The sequence below is a fragment of the Clinocottus analis genome, unplaced genomic scaffold (assembly GCF_023055335.1).
Source record: "Clinocottus analis isolate CAN_PGR_092001 unplaced genomic scaffold, fCliAna1.0.p SCAF_12, whole genome shotgun sequence".
Lineage (NCBI taxonomy): Eukaryota > Metazoa > Chordata > Actinopteri > Perciformes > Cottidae > Clinocottus > Clinocottus analis.
This window is the reverse complement of record NW_027175843.1, coordinates 20,292,646-20,314,576: the sequence shown is the minus strand read 5'-3', so window position 1 is coordinate 20,314,576 and position 21,931 is coordinate 20,292,646. Positions and strand designations below refer to the sequence as shown.

The 21,931-nt window shown below is 42.7% G+C and overlaps 1 protein-coding gene across 1 annotated transcript in view; it reads right to left on the bottom strand.

Moving 5' to 3' along the window:
• Window positions 1–10,908: 10,908 nt before the first annotated feature.
• cntnap5a (contactin associated protein family member 5a) overlaps window positions 10,909–21,931 on the bottom strand; it is a 105,462-nt gene continuing 94,439 nt past the window's right edge. Inside the window, exons 21-24 of the mRNA XM_068571908.1 lie at window positions 20,648–20,735; window positions 20,288–20,488; window positions 15,696–15,770; window positions 10,909–14,281 (exon numbers count right to left, since the gene is read on the bottom strand). Coding sequence (XP_068428009.1) covers window positions 14,067–14,281; window positions 15,696–15,770; window positions 20,288–20,488; window positions 20,648–20,735 — 579 coding nt within the window. The 3' untranslated portion in view covers window positions 10,909–14,066. The remainder of the gene's footprint in view (window positions 14,282–15,695; window positions 15,771–20,287; window positions 20,489–20,647; window positions 20,736–21,931) is intronic.

Sequence of the window (21,931 nt, the reverse complement as noted above, 5' to 3'; positions counted from 1 at the left end):
ATATATATATATATATATATATATATATATATATATATACTTATGTGTAATGCAGATTTCATATTTAATTTTCTCTTTATCTGCTCATTTGATATTGAGGTAATGGAAGTTTAAAGGTAAACTCACTCACTTATATATAACTATAACTACGACCAGCAGGTGTGTGTGTGTGTGTGTGTGTGTGTGTGTGTGTGTGTGTGTGTGTGTGTGTGTGTGTGTGTTCATTGTTCATTGTTCATTGTGTGCTGGTCCATGAACAGGAATTATTAAATGTATGGAAACGTTATACTGCAGCTCCATTTTGTGAATCCTGTCTTTTTTCCCTTCTTTTCTTTTCTGGCTGGCAAAAAAAGAAAATCTTTATTTTAAACATTATTCTCGTACAGATGCCCGACATCACCAGCCCAGAGGCAGAGGGGGCGGAGCTTTGCAAAGGTCAATTGATTTTTGGCCTTACATCATGATTATTGATTGACACTTGTTTCTTGAGTTGAGGCTGATTTCAGGCTTCAGACCCGCCAGAGACGAAGAGTAACAACCAGCCTGCCGGCTGATGCCGCCACTCGTACATGTTTATTAATATGAACGGTCCTGAGCAAAATGAAGTGAATAAATACAACTTTTATTTGACAGCTGAGCCAACATATTTATCTCTTATACTTTTACTCTGTGGGAGTGTTTATACGACCATTACTCTGTCTGTGGGACTAATATATATATATATATATATATATATATATATATATATATATATATATATATATATATATATATATATATATATATATATATATATATATGTATAGACATAGTGGTGAAATACTTTATATGATGGGGATATTTAATGGTTATATATATATATAATATATATATATATATATATATATATATATATATATATATATATATATAAGAAGTACCACAAGTATATATATATATATATATATATGCATATATATATTTATTTATATATTTATTTATTTATATATATATATATATATATATATATATATATATATATATATATACTCGTGGTACTTCTTCTTGGCATGAGGGACAATGCAGGTAATTTGACAGCTAGTATATCCTCTTGTTGGTAACTCATATTTTGCACCCACACACACACACACACACACACACATATTATAATGAGGGCAGACAACTCTCATATTTTAGAATAAATAAATGTAATTTGCAGCTGCTGCACTCGTCTGTTTTCCACTGAGCCGGGAGAAGAAAGAAGAGAAACCGCCACAGAAGCGATGCGCTGCCTTTGGATTGACGGCTGCATGGATCAGCCAACAGGTGGCCCAATGTGGGCGGCGTCGCGTCGTCGTGGGTTCGCGGCCTCGCGGCGCTCCCAGCGTCTCATCAGCCTCGTGAGCGGATGTGTGCGGAGCAGCTTCCTGTCAGGATACCTGCAGCCGTCTGCGAGGGTTCCTTCAGCCTGCAGCACGCTCCTGCTCTCTGTCTTTGTGCATCCAAGTTAGAAGCTTAAACCAGCAACTTGTACTCGCTGTTGCATGTTTGTCTTTTTAATGTATTCGCATCAGTTTCAATCATCAGCGTGAGGAGATGTTGTACGGGGCCGTGGCGCTTATTGCTGCTCCCCACACGCACGAGAAATACTACAAAGTATAGGCAAATGCTAATCTAGGCCTCGATATCTGGGTTTATTTCCGAGTACTATATAATGGTGATATATACTAGTGATATACTGTATTTAATGGTAATATATATATATATATATATATATATATATATATATATATATACATTATATAATATATATATATACATACATACTGTTTATATACTGGCGACATACTGTATCTAATGGTTATATATATATGTATATATACATACATACTGGTGGTATACTGTATATAATGGTAATATATATATATATATATTAATATATATATATATATATATATATATATATATATATTAATATATATATATATATATATATATATATATATATATATCCTGTTTATATACTGTATATAATGGTGGTATATATATATATATATATATATATATATATATATATATATATGTTAATATATATACTGTTTATATACTGTATATAATGGTGATATATATATATATATATATATATATATATATATATATGTTAATATATATACTGTTTATATACTGTATATAATGGTGATATATATATATATATATATAGATATATATATATATAGATATATATATATATATGTTAATATATATACTGTTTATATACTGTATATAATGGTGATATATATATATATATAGATATATATATATATATGTTAATATATATACTGTTTATATACTGTATATAATGGTGATATATATATATATATAGATATATATATATATATGTTAATATATATACTGTTTATATACTGTATATAATGGTGATATATATATATATATATATAGATAGATATATATATAGATATATATATATATATATGTTAATATATATACTGTTTATATACTGTATATAATGGTGATATATATATATATATAGATATATATATATATATGTTAATATATATACTGTTTATATACTGTATATAATGGTGATATATATATATATATATATATATATATATGTTAATATATATACTGTTTATATACTGTATATAATGGTGATGTGCATCTTCACTTTTCAAGGTAACTTTCCGTTTGAGATTTTTTGTTCCGATTTACTATTTTTGTACTTGTGTTGAAATATCGGTCCATCTAAACATTGGAGATAAGTTTTCTGGATGAGGCCAATAAGTTTAGACTCTCAGTGGTGGAGCGGATTCTCCATCAGTCAGAGGGTCTGTGGTTTGATTCCCGACTCGGCTTGTTCAGGCGTCCCTGGGCGAGATGCTTTAACCCTAAATGGGTGGACAGTGTGTGAAGGCGAGCGTGACATGCAGCGTGACATCCAGCCATCTTACCATTTGGGCCAAAATTGGACATTTTCCGTACCAATGGCTTTGAAAACACAACTCGTCTTTACATTGAATCCTCTTGCATTTTAGTTTCAGTCTTGAAGCTTCCTCACAGGAAGTTAAAAGAGCACAGCTCATTAACTCAGAAGTTTGTTGCGAGGAGAAACTTTGTCTCCTGACTTCTCTTCACGCTAAAAGCAGTCGCGGCGCTGCCGGGAGTTTTGCGTAGGCGGCCCTGAAGTCACAACAAAAAGTAGCGAAACTAATGAATAAGCAGCGGAGGTGATTCCAGCCACTTTATCTTGTTTCTACTGTTTGTTCTGTGCGTGTGTGTGTGTGTGTGTGTGTGTGTGTGTGTGTGTGTGTGTGTGTGTGTCTCAGGGACAAAAGGAGGAATTCAAATACATGGGGGGCAGCAGTTGGTGAATGGGATCCATGTGAATCCATCTGTGGTGATTTCAAATGAGCGCCAGCTGTGAGGTTGTTACCACCGTGGAGCCGTTACATCACTTCTGTCGGAGAGGTTCACTTATCACTACTTGTGACCGGGGTACTGTATATTTTCTGCCCAATTTAGCGTGATTGAAGTGGGCAATTATTCACAGCAACCTCGCAGATGGGAAGCCGTCTCGCGCGCCGCCGACGGCTCTTCTTTTCAAAAGATGAGCGCTGAAATTAACACGTATTCAAAAGGTCGCATTACGAGCATGATCGGTTTGATGCGACTCGTCGGGCTCGCAGCTAATTGGCCACCCGCTAAAAAAAATAAATAAATGATATTCATGTTCGCTTCAGTCAAAAAGTGGAAGAGGTGGAAACCGGACGGACAAAGAGCGCAAATCAAATAAAAGGGCAAAGCAGAGAATCACCAACATGTCCAACATGCAGAGGGAAATGCAAACTATGAGGCCTACATATATATATATATATATATATATATATATATATATATATATATATATATATATATATATATATATATATATATCCATTGCATTTCATTTCGTTAACACTTTTATCCAAAGTAACTTACAGTTTTGCTCTGTACGCCGTAGACACAGCAACGGGGAGCAATTAGTGGTTAAGTGTCTTGCTTAAGGACACATCGGCATAAACCAGCAGAGGCGGGAATCGAACCACCGATCTGCAGACTGAGCCACCGTCGCCGCGTCCTGGCCTCCAACATATCGTGGAGAAGACGTGACTGGATTGCAAAATGTCCAATTTTGGCCCAAATGGTCAGATTGCTATTTTTTTCACACTGCACTGCGTTCACTTCCATTCATACACCTTCCACCCATTTAGGGTTAAAGCATCTCGCCCAGCCGGGCCGGGAATCAAACCACAAACCCTCCGATTGACTGACAACCCACTCGACCACAGCCGCCCCGAGTCAAGAGGCTAAACTTAACCGGTGAGTAAACTTATCTAGAGATCAGCGTGTCGTCGGCTCGTCGCTGAATGTTCAGGATCTGGTTTGTGACACATTATTATTTAAATGTAGTCGCAACATTTTTTTTTCTTCACCTTCCCCGTTTGTTAATTGCCGTCGGTTCGGCGGCGCCTTGGCCTCGGCTTCGGCCTTCGCTCTTTATTTCCATCATAATGGCGGCGCCACATTATCATATTGTCACGCATGCACCCATCAGATGTATAAATACATAATGTTCCCTCCCAGGCACTTTCTACTCATTCATTCATTTATTCACGCGAGTCAACTCCATGCATTAAAAAGTGAGCTGGGAACTAACACACAGAGTTTATGTTCATCAGCTTTCCTCGCTAACGCTCTTCCCAGACACAATAATTAAAAAAAACAGCTTTCAATCTATGTATGTACTTGTCATCTTTTGATGTAAGAAACACATCGCAGCATAATGATAAGAAATATCACACTGTCATATCAAATCTAATGCAAGACGTCAGAGTGTTGGAAACTGTAACAAGCACCTTGAATAGAATACGTATAAATATGTAATCTTCACACTTTATGTCAATATCTGATGTTGTTTGAATGCATATAAAACACACATTATTTTTGGAAAACAAACGAGCTGCTACACCAGAAGGAACACGTGTTCAATACACTCCTTTTGAAGAAGATTTTACCCTTGAATTTAGTGAAATGCCCAAAAGATCCATCCACAAAGTAGCTTTCGTAGCTCTAAACCTTAAATGTCTTTGAAATCAACACAAAGTCAAGCTGCAGTTTGAGAAATAGTCACAAAATGTACGTAACGTTTAGCTGACGCTTTTAACTAATGCAACTTATATTTTTGCTCTATACACCAGAGCAACAGGTAGCAACTCAGGGTTAAGTGTCTTGCTCAAGGACACAGCAACGGGGACTAGCAGAGACTTGAACCACCGACCAGCTGATTGAAAAACAGGCATGCTAACATCTGAGCCACAGTCGCTTAAGCTAATTGGTTTCCTGCTGCTCACCACAATGTAATTTTCGGGGACGACTCAACGCTATAAAACAAAAGTGAGGTTAAGGCTTAATTATGTTTAGGGGTAAAAAAATGTTATTCATTAAAAATAACTACATCCTGATCGGGTTTAGGCAACAGAACCACATTGTTGGCTGCGTTTAATGAGTGTGTCCGCCCCGAAAAATCACCCTCCATGCTGACTTTCCCTACTTGTTTTCATGCTGAGGCTCATTCGTGTCCAATACATTTCTTTTTGACACTATTTCACAAACTGTCATGATACTGGGCTTGTTAAAAAAACTGGGAATATTGAGTGGTGAAGCTGTCATCCTCCTCAATCTTTTAAACTGGGATGGTGTGGAGCTAGAGTGTGAAGCTTGGCGGTATCCAGGAGGACACTGGAGCCTCTCGGTGGGCGGTGGGTTATGTGATGACTCCGTTCAGAGATTGGACGTTAAATTGGATGCAGTGGCGGAGTTGAACTCGACTTTCACACCCGGCAGGATGCTGCCTCATTTGAATATATTTGCTAATTCGGTGTCGCTGCATGCAGAGATGTAAAGTTGCAGGTCACGGGGTCGTTCTGTACCAGCAGCACCGACATGTGGAGCCGCCACGAGCTGCAGGCGAAGAAACAACAATGGGTTTTCACACGGTCATGGAAAACCTGGAAAAGTCATGGAATTTTAAAATGGTTATTTTTCAGGCCTGGACAAGTCCTTATGTTCATGTGTTCATGACGTTCATTCACGCTGAGTGTGAAATAATGAATCTGCTTTTAAGAGAAAGAGGTTTAAAATATCAGCAGCATACATACAGGCATCTATATGAATGTTTATTCTTTTAATCAAACTATTGTCTCTCATTCATTTGAGTCATTTAAGGTTTACTGTATGCTTTGAATCCTCATTGTTAGTTTAAATACTACATTTTATCACTTTTTACTGTTTACACACACATTTCACACAATGTTTGATCATGAACATTTGGTTTAAAGTCATAAAAAATTTGGGTAAAAGTCCTGGAAATGTCTAAATTTTGGTTAAAGTCATGAAAAAATGGTTAAAAGTCATAGATATTTAGTTAAAAGTCATGAAAAAGTCTGACACTTTGGTTTGAAGTCATGAAAATTGGTTTAAAGTCATGGAAATTTGGTGAAAAGTTATGGAAATTTGATTAAAAATTACGGAAATTTGGTTAAAAATTATGGAAATTTGGTTAAAAGTCAAGGAAATCTGGTTAAAAGTTATGGAAATTTGGTTAAAAGTCATGGAAATTTGGTTTAAAATGATGGAAATTTGGTAAAAATCATGGAAAGTTGATTTAAAGTAATTGAAATTTGGTTAAAAGTCATGGTAATGTGGTTTGAAGTCATGGAAATTTGGTTAAAAGTCATGGAAATTTGGTTTAAAATCATGGAAAATTTGGTTTAAAGTCATGGAAATTTGGTTTAAAGTCATGGAAATTTGGTTTAAAATCATGGAAAATTTGGTTTAAAGTCATGGAAATTTGGTGAGAAGTCATAGAAATGTTGTTTAATATCATGGACATTTCCTTTAAAGTCATGTGAAAGTCATGGAAATCCATTGGTCCCAATGCGTATGAACCCTGCAGCAGATCTCTCACTTGTCTATGTGCACCAGCTCCTACAGGAAGCTCCTACAAATGTAAAGTACAAGATGTAAAATCGTACAATTGCTTGTCACGGAGTGTCGTATATGTGCTGATGTTTTTGTCAACACATCAGCGTCTGGAGACTCGGCTCGGGTTGTGAAAATGTTGACTTTGACTCCGCCGAGAAACCTGAAGGCTCAACTCGTCAATAAAATATCGGGGGGAAAGAAAAAAAAAATCTGCGATGTGCATAGATTTACGTATTGAAGCTCTGACAAACTGCGATGAATAATTAATAATGGATGCACGTGCAGAGTTTCTGTAATTAAATACCTTTCAGAGGTTCGTCACGTCAACGTCACATCGGATAACGCTCGTGTTTTATTTCACCGTATTGTGTCATTTGATTCGGAGGACTGAAGTTTAGCAGATGAAACGATCTCAACTCGAGGTCCACTCACTGGCTTTCTCTGGAGCTTTCCAGTGTCCGCATCACAAGATTGAGTTCACGAAGTCGCCAAGATGTCGAAACCACCGGGTTCCTTTGGTAAACATCCTCCTCTTCTTTTCTCTTGTACGTCTACAAAGCAGATTCATGATGATTCACTTCAACGTTTTAATCGTTACTCAAATGAGGGTCAAACTCGAGCAGTGAGGCACTCACCTGCAGGGGGCGACTCCTCTGGTTGTATAGAAGTCTATGCTTCATGTGTTAAAGCTGCATTCTCTCTCTTGACCACCAGGGGGCGACTCCTCTGGTTGTATAGAAGTCTATGCTTCATGTGTTGAAGCTGCATTCTCTCTCCTGACCACCAGGGGGCGACTCCTCTGGTTGTATATAAGTCTATGCTTCATGTGTTGAAGCTGCATTCTCTCTCCTGACCACCAGGGGGCGACTCCTCTGGTTGTATAGAAGTCTATGCTTCATGTGTTGAAGCTGCATTCTCTCTCCTGACCACCAGGGGGCGACTCCTCTGGTTGTATAGAAGTCTATATAAGTGACTCTACTTCTCTCTTGATGTATTCCCTCAGTAAACATTGTAAACATGAGTTTATGTCTCTAGTTTCTAGTCTTCTTCTATACAGCATGATGTTCATTTAGTACATTATGGTCTGTTAGAGTCAAACAGACCATAAAGCAGGGGACGCTTTAGGGGGGGGGCTACAAGGTGATTGACAGGTTGCTGAAAGGTGGTTTTCCGGTCCGGGTGTTGTGCATGTTTTCGTCTTACATCTTTAACCCTTTGTGTCTTATTCAACATTGGGTTGTGTACTTACCTCCGACAGATCTACGTACTTACAGACGGACATACAGACATTCATATTCACACTTTTTCATGTTAACTAATGAGCCGCAGTTGACACACCAGTTGCTGGGAAATGTGCACAAAGGAAGCAGCTTTTTGTGTTAGTGCTGAAGGATCCTTGAAGGATGGAAGAAAACGACAGTTAACACACTTCTTCAAAACACAATTTTACCTTTCAGTGCACCGATATTAGAACGCAGTACAGGCAACATATCCAAGGTGACATTTTATTGTAAGGGAGTATAGTTGTGCTCATGTCGGATGACTCCGAACAGGAAAGCTTGTGCCTTCAATTAAAAAAATAATGCTGAACAAAACAGAAAGGAAACGCAAACAAAAGTAGGTCAACGACGAGAGAGAAAAAGAAAGAAGCCATTAAATGCACATAAGAAAAAGGTGTGAAATTGGATTTGCTTTTGTTTGTGAGCACAACTCACCGGCACGAGGAGGCCTGCGAACATAAAAAGAAGAGTAGCAGATACTCAGTGACACCAATTAGCTTCCTTTGAAAACATGTTCAGGCAGTTCTGAGTTGATTATCGGTACACAATGAACACATTTACATGAGCTGGACGTTCTACTCCTGACATTCTGTGGCAGCAGAGGATACAAGGAAACAAATGTTTATGAAAGCTGGTTTTACTGGCAGAGTTTTTTTTGTTGCTGTTCCTCAAAATATAAAATATGCATTTCCTACAGCGACGCAGCTGATAGCGATGGACAATGTTGAGACTGATGCATTGCGTTTTAATGAATTTAGATCCAAGCACAACCCATTTTTCTTCATTCCTGTTGTTACGTAATCCTGCAGAAAAACAGTGGATTGCGCCCTCCAGATTATCAGTGAGTCACCGCCCCGAGCGAGGGAGTTCGAGTATCTCTGGATCTCGTTAAGGAATCAGTGTGAAATGGAGCGAGTGGAGTGTCGGCAGTGACGCGGGCGTATATATATATATGGGACCGTTGCGGAGAAGAGGAAGCGGAGCCAGAAGGCAATGCTTTGGACTTTGACAGTCCATATACTTTCAGACCCCTCACCTAAGCTCATGAGCTTTGGGTAGCGGTCGAAAGAACAATATCGCGGATACAAAACGTCCAAAAAATGAGCTTCCTCTGCAAGACACAGATTGTATATAAGAAGTAGACGACGTCATCGCGACGTCACCCGTCCAATATTGGCGATGTTGCCGTTGCCATCTTGGATTACTCGGATTACTCGGAAGAAGCCGCTCCTTTTCCACGTAAAGAGCCGTGGTGGAGGATCGCATTCGTAAATGCACATACGGAGATCGATCGTCTCCACAGAACGAGAGCGCAGCGTCTGGCTTTCATACCTTTTGATTACCTTCGATTTAAAAGAGGGCGTCATCTGCGTAGAAGTAGACCGTTGGGAACGGAACCGAAAGGTCAGTGAAAGGTTAATGGTTTCTTTCACAGGGTCAACATCTGATCAGGATCCCCCTGGACGTCTCCCTCTCGAGGTTTTCCGTGCAAATCCATCTGGTAATGGGTAACGGACGTCTGGGATGCGTTGCTAAACTCTGCTGCTTCCACAACCAGGCCGAGGATAAGCGGAAAATAATGGATGGATTATTATTTCATTGGTCTTCGTATGCAGAAACTACTCCACTTAAGTTTTTTTTTTTTTAATGGATATGCGAGGCGAGGCAATATTCATCAAATGCCCTTACAGGATGAGATTGGATCAACTGAAAAATAGCTAATGCGTTTTATAATATTCAATACCCTTTCCCGTGTAATTGCCAAATTAGCACAGGCATGGTGTCCCTTGCATCAACTGCCATGACTCATGACCACACTGTGCAATTGCAACTCAATTAGACTCTAAACCATCTGGCACATTTTTAAACATAATTGTGAATGCCCTCAAGTCAGCGGTTGCAATCTGACTTAAATATTTTGCACTGAAAGCCCTTTTTATTTCTGGACATGATTTCGCTCAGTTACTTAGCATTACTGTTCATCAGTATATCTATTTTAATGAACATCTGAATGTCTGGACAATAGCACAGTGACAAAGTCTTCAAAAACAAGTAGCTGTTGCCAATTTACAACATTTGTAGTTGGATGTATTTCCCCATTAGGATTTCCCAACCTTTTTTTGCAGCTATATTTAGTCAAATAAAACAAGCAATGCGTATTTTCACCTGCCAGCGAAGAGCCACATGGGAGGTTCATGCAGTCCCTCTCCAAATCCCATTAAGGAAGTAAATCCCTCACCGGCTTCCCACCGGCAAACAAACAATGTTGTTCTTGGACTGAAATTTCCGCCGGGCTGCCACAGGGAAAAAGACACGGATGTAAACACCTTTAAGGAGGCAATATACAACAAAAAACACACACAAAGAAATGTGCTGTGTGCACGTCCTCTGCACTGACAGCTGATAACGTGATCCATCTTCCAGTTCCCCCTCCAGGTAAACACCGTTAGCATGTTTGCCGTAGGTATTACCGTTAGCTTCGTTAGCACGTTTGTCGTACTTGTTACCGTTAGCTCCGTTAGCACCATTAGCTCCGAGCAGCCATGAAAACACACAAGTCTCCTATTTAAAGCTGTTGAAGTCAAGCCATTTTACAACAGAGAAGTAATCAATATATTCACTTTTATTATTAAATTATACATCTATACAATAGATCCTTAATAAAACTGCAGCTATACAAATCATTAAGAAGAAGTAACCACGTGATATAACCCATTGCAATATAACCAAAACACTCTGAGAGGTAATGTATTCATTCACTGATAACTGGAGACCTGCAGACTATCACATCTTGAGACGTACTGAAATAACAAGGACATGCACAGATGGGGGCCCAGATGATCCTTTGAACCATAAAGTCACGTGATCTTTAGAGGCGGTGGAGCTTCAGAGAGGGCGATAATGTTTCATCAGTCTTTTTTTCCATCCATCGATGTGCATCGGTCCAAAAATTGGTGGAAAAAAGGAAAAAAAACAGACGGAAATATCTTTCACAATTGCTTGAATTTTTGTACAGACATTTATGATCCCAAGTGGACGAATTGCAATGACTTCATTCATTTATGACAGGACACCCAAGGGAGGAAAAAAAACAAAAAAAACACAATACCCGTCAGCCTCAGACTTCAACCCTCCTGTTTTTAGCAATTTCACTCAAACGACAAACGACAACCGACGAGGACGGAGACCCAGCTGGTGGACGATGATCCACATCTGTAGAGCTCATTTAGAGATTTAAACAACATCCTCTCGCACTACCTGCAGGTCAAACTTTGTGTTTTTTTAGCCCCACTAGTGGTAAAGATCGAAAAAAGCAACAAATAAAAAGTCTCTATTTGTCATCCGTGCTTTTAATTCCTGTTCTCTGGTGTTTAATGCGCATCACAGGCTCACAGGACCACGAGAGCTCCAGACTTGTTCTTTGCCTCGTTTGGGTATTGATGGATTTCTTTTTTTTTTCCTTAATTTTTTCCTCTAAGGATCCACCCGTGTAAGATGTGTATAAAAAAGTATTCTGCTTGAAATATATAGAAAACACCACGTATTCCCTGTAATCCAGATAATAAACAAGCAAATTACGCCAGGTGGCCTTTTTTTACTCGGTTGCTAAAAAGCTCTAAAACCTTCGGACCAGGTCTTTTTTTTTTTTTTTTCTTCAGTTCTGCACAGTTTTTCCGTTCGGCTTTGTCGGAGCATCGAGCCGGGGACTGAGATACGAAGCACTGCAACCTCAAACACTGGTGCAAAGTCACTCCAGTCCTGTGACAAAGTGCGGCGGAGAAAGGTCGCGACCCCGGAGCCAAACTGCAGCTGTGCAGGGCTGTTTTCCTACCGCCGCAAAACTGGACTCGCGCACTGGTTCAACCGGGCCTCCCGTGAGTAAATGCCGAGCTCAGCGCTCGCTGTACACCGCCGCCCGCTTGCCAAATATCACCAAAGACGTGCCGGCTCCGGAGCGCCTCGGTTTGCTTGATTTAACACCGGTGTCGGTACATGCAGAGTCTTTCAGCCCGTAGATATTCATACTGACTCCTGACCGGTTGATAGTTACACCCTTTACTGCGTGTGTGTGTGATTTGTGTTGATTTAACTATGGTAGTAACCCTCTCCGTTACCGTTAGCTAGTCTCAGTTCCGCTACTTTCACGAGTCGATGTGCATCATTGCTTTTGGATTTCTTGCGTACTGGAAAAGGTGCAACGTGGAAGATCCGGCGGCAAAGAAACTGTGAAAGAAAAGTGAACTAACTTTACCTGAATGTTTAATGTGTGTGAACAGATTGTGCTGCGGAGGTATCCACCGCCAACCACAAAGCTCCGTCCTGTCTTTTTTAATCCCACTTGTTCCCTCGGAGGTGACGGCGAGGTCGCCGGAGCTGTCCGGCCCGTCCAACGTCCGACGTGAGCGGACGAGGACGAGCGAGTCCAGCCTGTCGATTGCGCTCATGTGGTCCTCGTGTGATTTTGTTGTTTGTTTTGTGGAATAAATCCAAAATGGCAGAAACGGGGGGGAAGAAAAAGTAAACTCAAAGATGGCTGACGTACATTTTAGGCGCCACGCGTGAATGGTATGAAAAGACAGCGGTTATTATAATACTCAGGTGTGAGAAGTTAACTTTATTTTAATATCCGCCGGCTGCACATTTAGAGCGCTGGAGGGGAAATGCTGCCCCCTGTCTGCTGGGAGCAGGTGGACGGATCGTACACATTGCACCTTTAAAAAAATAAGACACAAGCAGAACTACACAAGTCATCCGCTAGAAGTCCCTACATCACAATAAACGAGGTCTGAATGCTGTGCGGCGCGTTTCTTCTTCTCTCTGAACCTGAAGCACTCGATCGTCGCTGAGTTACGGATCCGGTTGGCATCCAGTTGACAGAAGATTACAGGATTTGGGGTTCGTCAGTTTCCATGCTGCAGCAAACAGGCGTGGAGAGAAACATCGCTGACGGTCAAACCGTCTGTCTGACGCTGTGAGCATGAGCGGGGAACTCAAATTTGTCTTTATTCTATGCAGAACGGGGTTTTTGCAGAAGTGAATGACAACAAGCTCCTCTGTGTAAATGCGATTGCTTTTGTGCAACTCACATGAATAACTTCTAAAATGTTCAAATAAAAACTTGTATGCAAATTAGGCACTCATACAGTATAGGCAGTGTTGTCCCCCCCTCTTCTTCCTCTTCTAGAACATTCACCACCACTGGAAAAAACAAAGACAGCAGCGAATGCGCGCATATCTTACAGGCCTGGCCTACTTTTCCCGACTCGCTAAAGTACAATTTAGTGAGTCTCGCCGTAGTGCGGACGTATCGCGCATTTGAAAAGGGAAAAGGGAGAGAGGGGGGGGCGTTCAGAACAAAAGGTTTTAAGTTGTGCGCTTTCAGGATGGACACCCCCCCCCCCTCTCTCCTCCTACCTTTTGCAGAACATTCACTTTTTTTTTTTCTCTCCTCGCTTTACACAATGTTTGCAACGACACGGCGGCGGCTCGACTCGGACAGTTTCACCAACATCAAATACACAAACGGCTGCGGAGACTCGGCCGCTCGCTTTTGCGCCGCGAGACCGGACGACAGGCTGCAGGCGTCCGCGGGAGGAGGGGTGGGGGTGGGAGGAGGAGGCTCTCCTCCAGGGCGCGAGGATGTTTTGTCGGTAAAAAAAAAAGAAAAAGAGAAAGAATAGATCCTGCGGCGGCGGCACGCCCGCCTGTTATTCCCTTTCGTGAGGAGAGAGGTGAGTCCGTGGCTCCCCGCCGCTCACAGGGTCAGATGTAGTACTCCTTCATGTTCTCCCTGACTGAGTTGTGGAGGTGCAGCTCTGTCCTGTAGTCCGTGTACACGCTGGGCCGGTTCTCCTCTTTCATGCCGCCGCCGCCGCTGCCGCCGCCGCCGCTCCGCTGGGCGCGGCGCTGCTGGTAGAGGAGGCGGCTGATCACAGCCAGAGCGCACACGGCGATGAAGACCACCGCCGTGACCACACCTGAGGACACAGCGGGGAGACGTGTTAGCCTGGGAGGGAAGGGGCGGGGTCAACGTCTGTTTGACAGCGGCTGCTTTTAGAGGATGAAGTTGTTTTTTAATCGCTTCAGACACAAGAAAAAAACGCTCTTTGTTTAACATCGAGCTCATGCAGGAACATTGAGGAACTCTTATGGAAACTTTCTCCCCAAACGGAGGCCTCGTACGAGTCAGAGTTAGCTAACAGACGGATGACCAGCGCACTGCTAACAGGAAGCACATGAGGATAATACCTCATACGCATCCTGACCTATGGATTTCCATGACTTTTAACCAATGTTCATCACTTTTCAACAATTTTAAATGACTTTTCACCCAATTTCCATGATTTTTGACCATATTTCTATTATTTTTTTACCACATTTCCATGACGTTTGACTACATTTCCATGACCTATAACCAATTTTCCATGACTTTTAAACAAATTTCCATGACTTTAAACCAAATTTCCATACTTTTGACCACAGTTTCATGACCTTTAAACTAATTTCCATGACTTTAAACCAAATGTTCATGAGCAAACATTGTGTGAAATGTGTGTGTGAACAGTAAAAAGTGATCAAATGTAGTATTTAAACTAACAATGAGGATTCAAAGCATACAGTAAACCTTAAATGACTCAAATGAATGAGAGACAATAGTTTGATTAAAAGAATAAACATTCATATAGATGCCTGTATGTATGCTGCTGATATTTTGAGCCTCTCTTGTTTTTTCCGCTGATGATTCCTAAAAGGTAGAAACATAAAATCCACTGGTGAAGAACCTGGACTTCATTACACATGGAGTCTGTATCACCTGTAAATTCACTGTCATCCATGTACCTCAGCATGTGAACACACTAACACAATGACATGTTTCATGGACACTGAGAACACGCTGCATCAGAGTTTTCCTGGGTCTCTCCTGGTTCCTGTCAGGTGCAAATAAAATAAACCCCAGTTCATTCATTATTCGCCAACTCCCCCTGAAAGCCATTAGCTCTCCTCCACCCTCTCCGTCAAACTGTGTTGGTACATTTGGGCTCAGAGAGAAAGTGTACTCCACCCAAAATGCTAAACTATTCCTCTCATTGACTCTGTTGCTCTCACACTGATGCTGCTGATCGCTTTCTTTTGTCGAGCACGACGTGAGAGGAGACGGGAAATACACAAAGCGACGTTTCCCTTTTTGAGCAACACAAAGAAATCCTCAAGCATTATCATCAACATCACCATCATCACCATCATCATCACCGGCGTCCATTCCAATTCAAAGCGACGCTGCGTGACGGAAATGAACCGGAGCTCAGACCAGGAGGAGGAAGAGAGGGAGGGATTGACAGATAACAAACATTTGGGACTCAGTGAACAAAGGAAGGAAACAAAGCAACAGACCTGCGATCACGGCCAGATCCTTCTGGCTGCTGCCGCCCGGCTGCTGCTTGTCTTTATTGGCCGTTACAGTTTGATCTGCAGGAGCAGAAACAGACATGCTCAGCCATCTTCTGCAATGTACGTCGTTTCTTAACGTTCACCTTTGTAAAGGTGCTCGCATAGAAGATTTATATTTGTGTGTTACAACAAACATGACAGAACAATCTCAGCTCTCTGGAAATTCTTCACATCTCTTGTGAAAACATAACTTTACTCATGTGGTTGAAGAACTGGTTCACCAGAGATCTCATGTGCACAAAAGCTGTGGAACGTATGAATAGATGCATGCAAGTCATGTTGTGTCTCTTTGTGGTCATGTTGTGTCCCTTTGTAGACTTTTTGTGTCTCTTTGTGGTCTTTTTTTGTGTCGCTTTGTAGTAATTTTGTGTCCCTTTGTAGTTTTTTGTGTTTCTTTGCAGTCTTTTGTGTCTCTTTGTGGTCTTTTTGTGGTCATTGTGTCTCTTTGTAGTAATTTTGTTTCGTTTTGTGGTCTTTATTGTGTGTCTCTTTGTTGTCTTTTGTGTCTCTTTCTAGAAATGTTATGTCTCTTTGTGGTCTTTTGTGTCTCTTTGTCGTGATTTTGTGTCTCTATGTCGTCTTTTTGTATCTTTGTAGAAATGTTATGTCTCTTTGTTGTCTTTTGTGTCTCTTTGTAGTCATTTGTGTCTCTTTGTAGTTTTTTATGTTGCTTTGTAGTCATTTTGTGTCTCTTGGTCATCTTCTCATTTTTCTTTCTGGTCATTTTAAAGTCATATCTCTCATTTTTTGTCAGTTTTTTAAAATCATTTGGTATTAACAACATAACCCAAAAGGTCTCATGTTCATAAAAGCTGTGAAATATATGAATACATTAGTAGATAAATGTCTAAAACTAAACGCTGTATTCTCTATCTTTGAGCAGACGTGTTCATCAGAATGAGAGGCTGGTCGTCGTGCCCCTGGTTGTCTGTTTTACACGGTTACACGATAACCAGGTGAACTGGTGACTCAGGTATGTTCCTCCTAAGTGTTTCCTCATGTTCTGGCTGCAGGGAGGATGCTGCAGCTGCCAGACGAGGCTGTAATGTGATCTCTGGAGGCAACTCCTCCTCGTCTCCATGTTCTGGACCGGCTCAGCCGCTGGATACGAGTGTCTGACATCATTACAGGAAGAACCCCGCAGAGCCACGACACATTTCTGTCCGTCCCTTCCCGAGTGTTTTGTTTGGAGTGCAGAAAGAAAAGCGCCGCTCGGTGCTTTAACGACGTCGCCACTGAATATGTTTACAGACGGGATCAAGGGGAAGGTTGCAGAAGGAAGGTTTTCATTCCTCTGCGGGGTTCTTCCCACGGCGTCCTCCGACGCCAACAGTCACAATAACAGTCTGAGCCCGTCGGAGGACATTTAGAGGAGAGCGATGGCGTCGCAGGACGTTTAGCGGCGGCGGCGCTCGCCGTGTCCTCGCTTCACCACGAGTGGAGTGGAGGGAGCGCACACACACACAACAACACTACAGACAAGTGGGTGACTTCACGACGGCCTTGAGACCTGCAGGGAGGTCGACATGTAACGGAGAAATAACTGGATGAACGAGAGAGAGAGAGAGAGAGAGAGAGAGAGAGAGAGAGAGAGAGAGAGAGAGAGAGAGAGAGAGAGAAGAGAGAGAGAGAGAGAGAGAGAGAGAGAGAGAGAGAGAGAGAGAGAGAGAGAGAGAGACGACCGGTGTGAGAGGCAGAGACTCAGGAACAGAGGAAACAAGCAAAAGCAAAAAGGTACGTCACTCAACAAAGTCACAAAAAAGACTAGAAGACTAACGACTACAGGTCAAAGACGAGGCACAGACATGGAGGACAAAGAAGACGAGGGAAAGACAAAGACTAGAGACAGAGAAGAGAAAGACAAGAGACACAGAGGAAGAGAAAGACTCGAGACAGAGACTAGAGACAGAAGAGAAAGACAAGAGAAAGAGAAGAAGATAAAGACTAGAGACAGAGAAGAAGAAGAAGACTAGAGACAGAGAAGAAGATAAAGACTAGAGACAGAGAGGAACATAAAGACTAGAGACACAGACTAGAGACACAGAGGAAGACAAAGACTAGAGACAGAAGATAAAGACTAGACACACAGAGGAAGACAGACAAGGAGGCGCAGGTGGAAACAATGAGGGGGCGGGGCTTAGCAATCACACAGTCTGAGTCTGTCGAGAACCGGTGACGAGAAAAAACAATCAGGAAACACGAGCAACACACACACATGGAAAGAAACAGGCGTTACACCTTGTGTTTGGAGGCTGTGTGCAGCAGCAGTATTAGCATTAGCAGCATTAGCATTAGCATTAGCAGCATCCCAAAGGGCTGACACAAAAAACCATCTGATGGCCTCTCCTCCCGGCATCAAGGAGCATTCGCTGCTGGCGGTGAGGACTCGCCACACAGCGTTTCTTTATTCTATTCATGGCGCCCGTTGAGCGCCGCTGTCCCTCAACGCCGCTGTCCCTCAACGCCGGACCAATTTCAACAATGTCCGTCCTCCATCAGTCACTCTGCCACGGAGCAAAATGAAACAACTTCTCTCCTTTTGGCCTTTTTTGGCTCCGCTGTGTCGCCGCTTTAATGTGAGGTTAAAGAAGAAACATGGCAGTCAGACGATGAAGATGATGATGAAGACGACGCATTTAACCTGTGTGTGTTTGAGTGTCTGTGTGAGTGTGTGTCTCTGTGAGTGTGTGTCTGTGTCTGTTATTTGTGTCTGTGAGTGTGTGTGTGTCTGCGTGAGTGTGTGCGCGCATGTTTTTGTGTGTGTGTGTCTGTATGAGTGTGTCTCTGTGTGAGTGCGTATGAGTTTGTGTGTGAGTGTGTCTCAATGAGTGTGTCTGTATGAGTGTGTGAGTGTGTGTCTGTGTCTGTTATGTGTCTGTGAGTGTGTGTATGTGCGTGTGTGTCTGTATGTGTGTCTGTGTGTGCGTACGTCTGTGAGCGTGTGTGTGTCTGTGTGAGTTTGTGTGTCTGTATGTGTGTCTCAATAAGTGTCTGTGTGTGTCTGTATGAGTGTGTCTGTGTGTGTGTCTGTATCTGTGTGTGTGTACTAAACTAAAACACAGTGTTTCAGTTGCTCTCTGTAGAAAGTTGTGTGTAAAACATCTTAAAGGTCCAGAGAGACTTTGCTTATGCGTCACTGTCTCTTTAAGAGACAGCGTTACTGTCTCTTTAAGAGACAGTGACGAGGTGGACGCTCTGCTCTGAGTGGATCTGCTCTCGTCCAGGAGGCCGCGACACAAAGACCCGCTGGTGTTGCTGCAGCTATTCAGGTCACCTCATAACCGATGATCCGATCCGTCTTTAATCCCGTCGATCCTGAATTATCGATAAAGCTCATTTATCATCCTGTTCGGGGCCGGGGAGCCGATCCCAGGTCACACGATTATCTCTGGAGATAAAGACCCACAATACCGTCGCACAACCGGGAGGACACGCACACTCCTCACTGGACCGTTCAGCCCGGGAATCGAACCCTCGGCCTTGTTGTCTGTATACGGGATCGTGTGTGTGTATCTGTGTGTGTGTGTGTATGTGTGTCTGTAGGTGTGTTTGTCTGTGGGTGTTTGTGTGCTCTGACCTGGCAGTGTGTGTGTGTGTGTGTGTATCTGTTTGTGTGTCTGTGTGTGTGTTTTGTGTGTGTCTTTGTGTGTGTATGTGTCTCACCCTGCAGTGTGTGTGTGTGTGTGTGTGTCTGTATGTGTGTGTGTGTGTGTGTGTCTCACCCTGCAGTGTGTGTGTGTGTGTCTCTCACCCTGCAGTGTGTGTGTGTGTGTGTGTGTCTGTCTGTATGTGTGTGTGTGTCTCACCCTGCAGCGTGTGTGTGTGTGTCTCTGTATGTATGTGTGTGTGTGTGTGTCTCACCCTGCAGTGTGTGTGTGTGTGTGTGTGTGTCTCTGTATGTGTGTGTGTGTCTCACCCTGCAGCGTGTGTGTGTGTGTGTCTCTGTATGTGTGTGTGTGTGTCTCACCCTGCAGTGTGTGTGTGTGTGTGTGTGTGTCTCACCCTGCAGCGTGTGTGTGTGTGTGTCTGTATGTGTGTGTGTGTGTCTCACCCTGCAGCGTGTGTGTGTGTGTGTCTCACCCTGCAGCGTGTGTGTGTGTGTGTGTCTCACCCTGCAGTGTGTGTGTGTGTGTGTGTCTCACCCTGCAGCGTGTGTGTGTGTGTGTGTGTGTGTGTCTCACCCTGCAGTGTGTGTGTGTGTGTGTGTGTGTGTCTCACCCTGCAGTGTGTGTGTGTGTGTGTGTGTGTGTGTGTGTGTGTCTCACCCTGCAGTGTGTGTGTGTGTGTCTCACCCTGCAGCGTGTGTGTGTGTGTGTCTCACCCTGCAGTGTGTGTGTGTGTGTGGGTGTGTCTCACCCTGCAGTGTGTGTGTGTGTGTGTGTGTGTCTCACCCTGCAGTGTGTGTGTGTGTGTGTGTCTCACCCTGCAGCGTGTGTGTGTGTGTGTGTCTCACCCTGCAGCGTGTGTGTGTGTGTGTGTGTGTGTGTCTCACCCTGCAGCGTGTGTGTGTGTGTGTGTGTGTGTGCGTGTCTCACCCTGCAGTGTGTGTGTGTGTGTCTCTGCCAGCGCTCCACAGTTGGACTGCTCCATGGTTCCTCTGATGGAGACCAGCGAGCTGCTGCGGCTCGTCAGCGCCGCCTTCAGCGGAGCGACGTGGTTGAACTGCACCGAGGAGAGGCAGCCCACGAAGCCCCGGGACGCCGCCTGCCCCACCTCCTCCCCCAGCCCCGCCCTCTCTGGATGGGGGAGGGGGGAGGAGAGAGAGAGAGAGAGAGAGAGAGAGAGAGAGAGAGAGAGAGAGAGAGAGAGAGAGACGTTATAAATAGTGACAGTTACGGTAACCACAGCAGACCGGAGGTGACGTGACAGCGAGAGAGGGAGGAGGCGGGACTTACTGGTGACTTTGCCCAATGTCAGCGACCTGATTAAGATCAGCTCTGCCTCGGATGACAGTGTGTACTTTCTGTGGATGTCCTGGTCGATCTGGTTGAGTGGAGAGAAATCAAATAACAAGGCAATTACCAGAAATCTAAACCAAGCTAACACCAGCGGCGGCGGCGGCGGCGTTTCAATACATTATGGATCGGGAATCGTCTTCTCTGCGGCTTCATGACACCCACACACACACACACACACACACACATATCCGCAACACAAAGCTTTTGATTGCGTCCACTTCCGTTGAATAAAAAAAACAAAAAGGCCGACAGAGATGTAATAAACCAGCGAGTGAGGATCCATGTCGCTGCGGTGGAGATCACGGTTTACACGGAGACAGATCCAGTAGGTTTGTTGTTGTTGTTGTTGTTGGCTGCATCAGACTCCTTTTGAAAAAAAACATTAATTGCTCCGTTGCTTGACAGCAACCGGTCACCCGGTAATTTAGGAGGCGCTCATCCTGTGAGCTCTGCATTTATTCGGCGTGCATTAACACGCCGGTCGTGATTTATTTTGAATAAAAACTCCTAATGTGCTTCACCGCGCTGTCGTGAGGCGGGGATGTGGTAACACGCCTTCTCGATTTTACATTCGCCTCTTAAAGGCACTTGCATGGAAGAAACGTACTCATGTGTTACATCAAACATTGCAGAACAATCTCAGCTCTCTATATAATGAGGCACCACTGTCACAAGGCGAAAAAAAGTCAGTTTTTTCACTAAATGTCGACAGACATATGGTGTCACTTAGAAATGTCCTTATTTTTCAAAGAAAAGCACTGTTTTTTTTCAATGAAGATAACATTAAATGAATCATAAATACCCTCTCTACATTGTTAACGTGGTAAAAGACTATTCTAGGTGGAAACAGCCCATTTACATTGTGTTTAATCATCGCCTTAGAAGATTAATGGATGAGTAGAAAACCTTTGAAAACCCTTTGAAAATTCTTAAAGTAATGTTAGAAAAAACCCTTAAACCCTTGAAAGCCTTTGAAAACCCTGAAAAAAACTAAAATATCTCTTGAAAACCCTTAAAACCTTTGTGCAGAAGCTATAAAAACTATAAAACTGTCTAGTTTAGTATGTGGAGCATCACATTTTTGGGTCCATTAAACTCTCAAAATGGCCGAAAAAAGAGAAACTTTCATGTGAAACTCTCCAGTCTGTTCTTGTTCTTAGAAATGAAGGATGTTCATGAGAGAACTTGTGAAGAAACTGAACATTTGTCTGGTGACCCCAA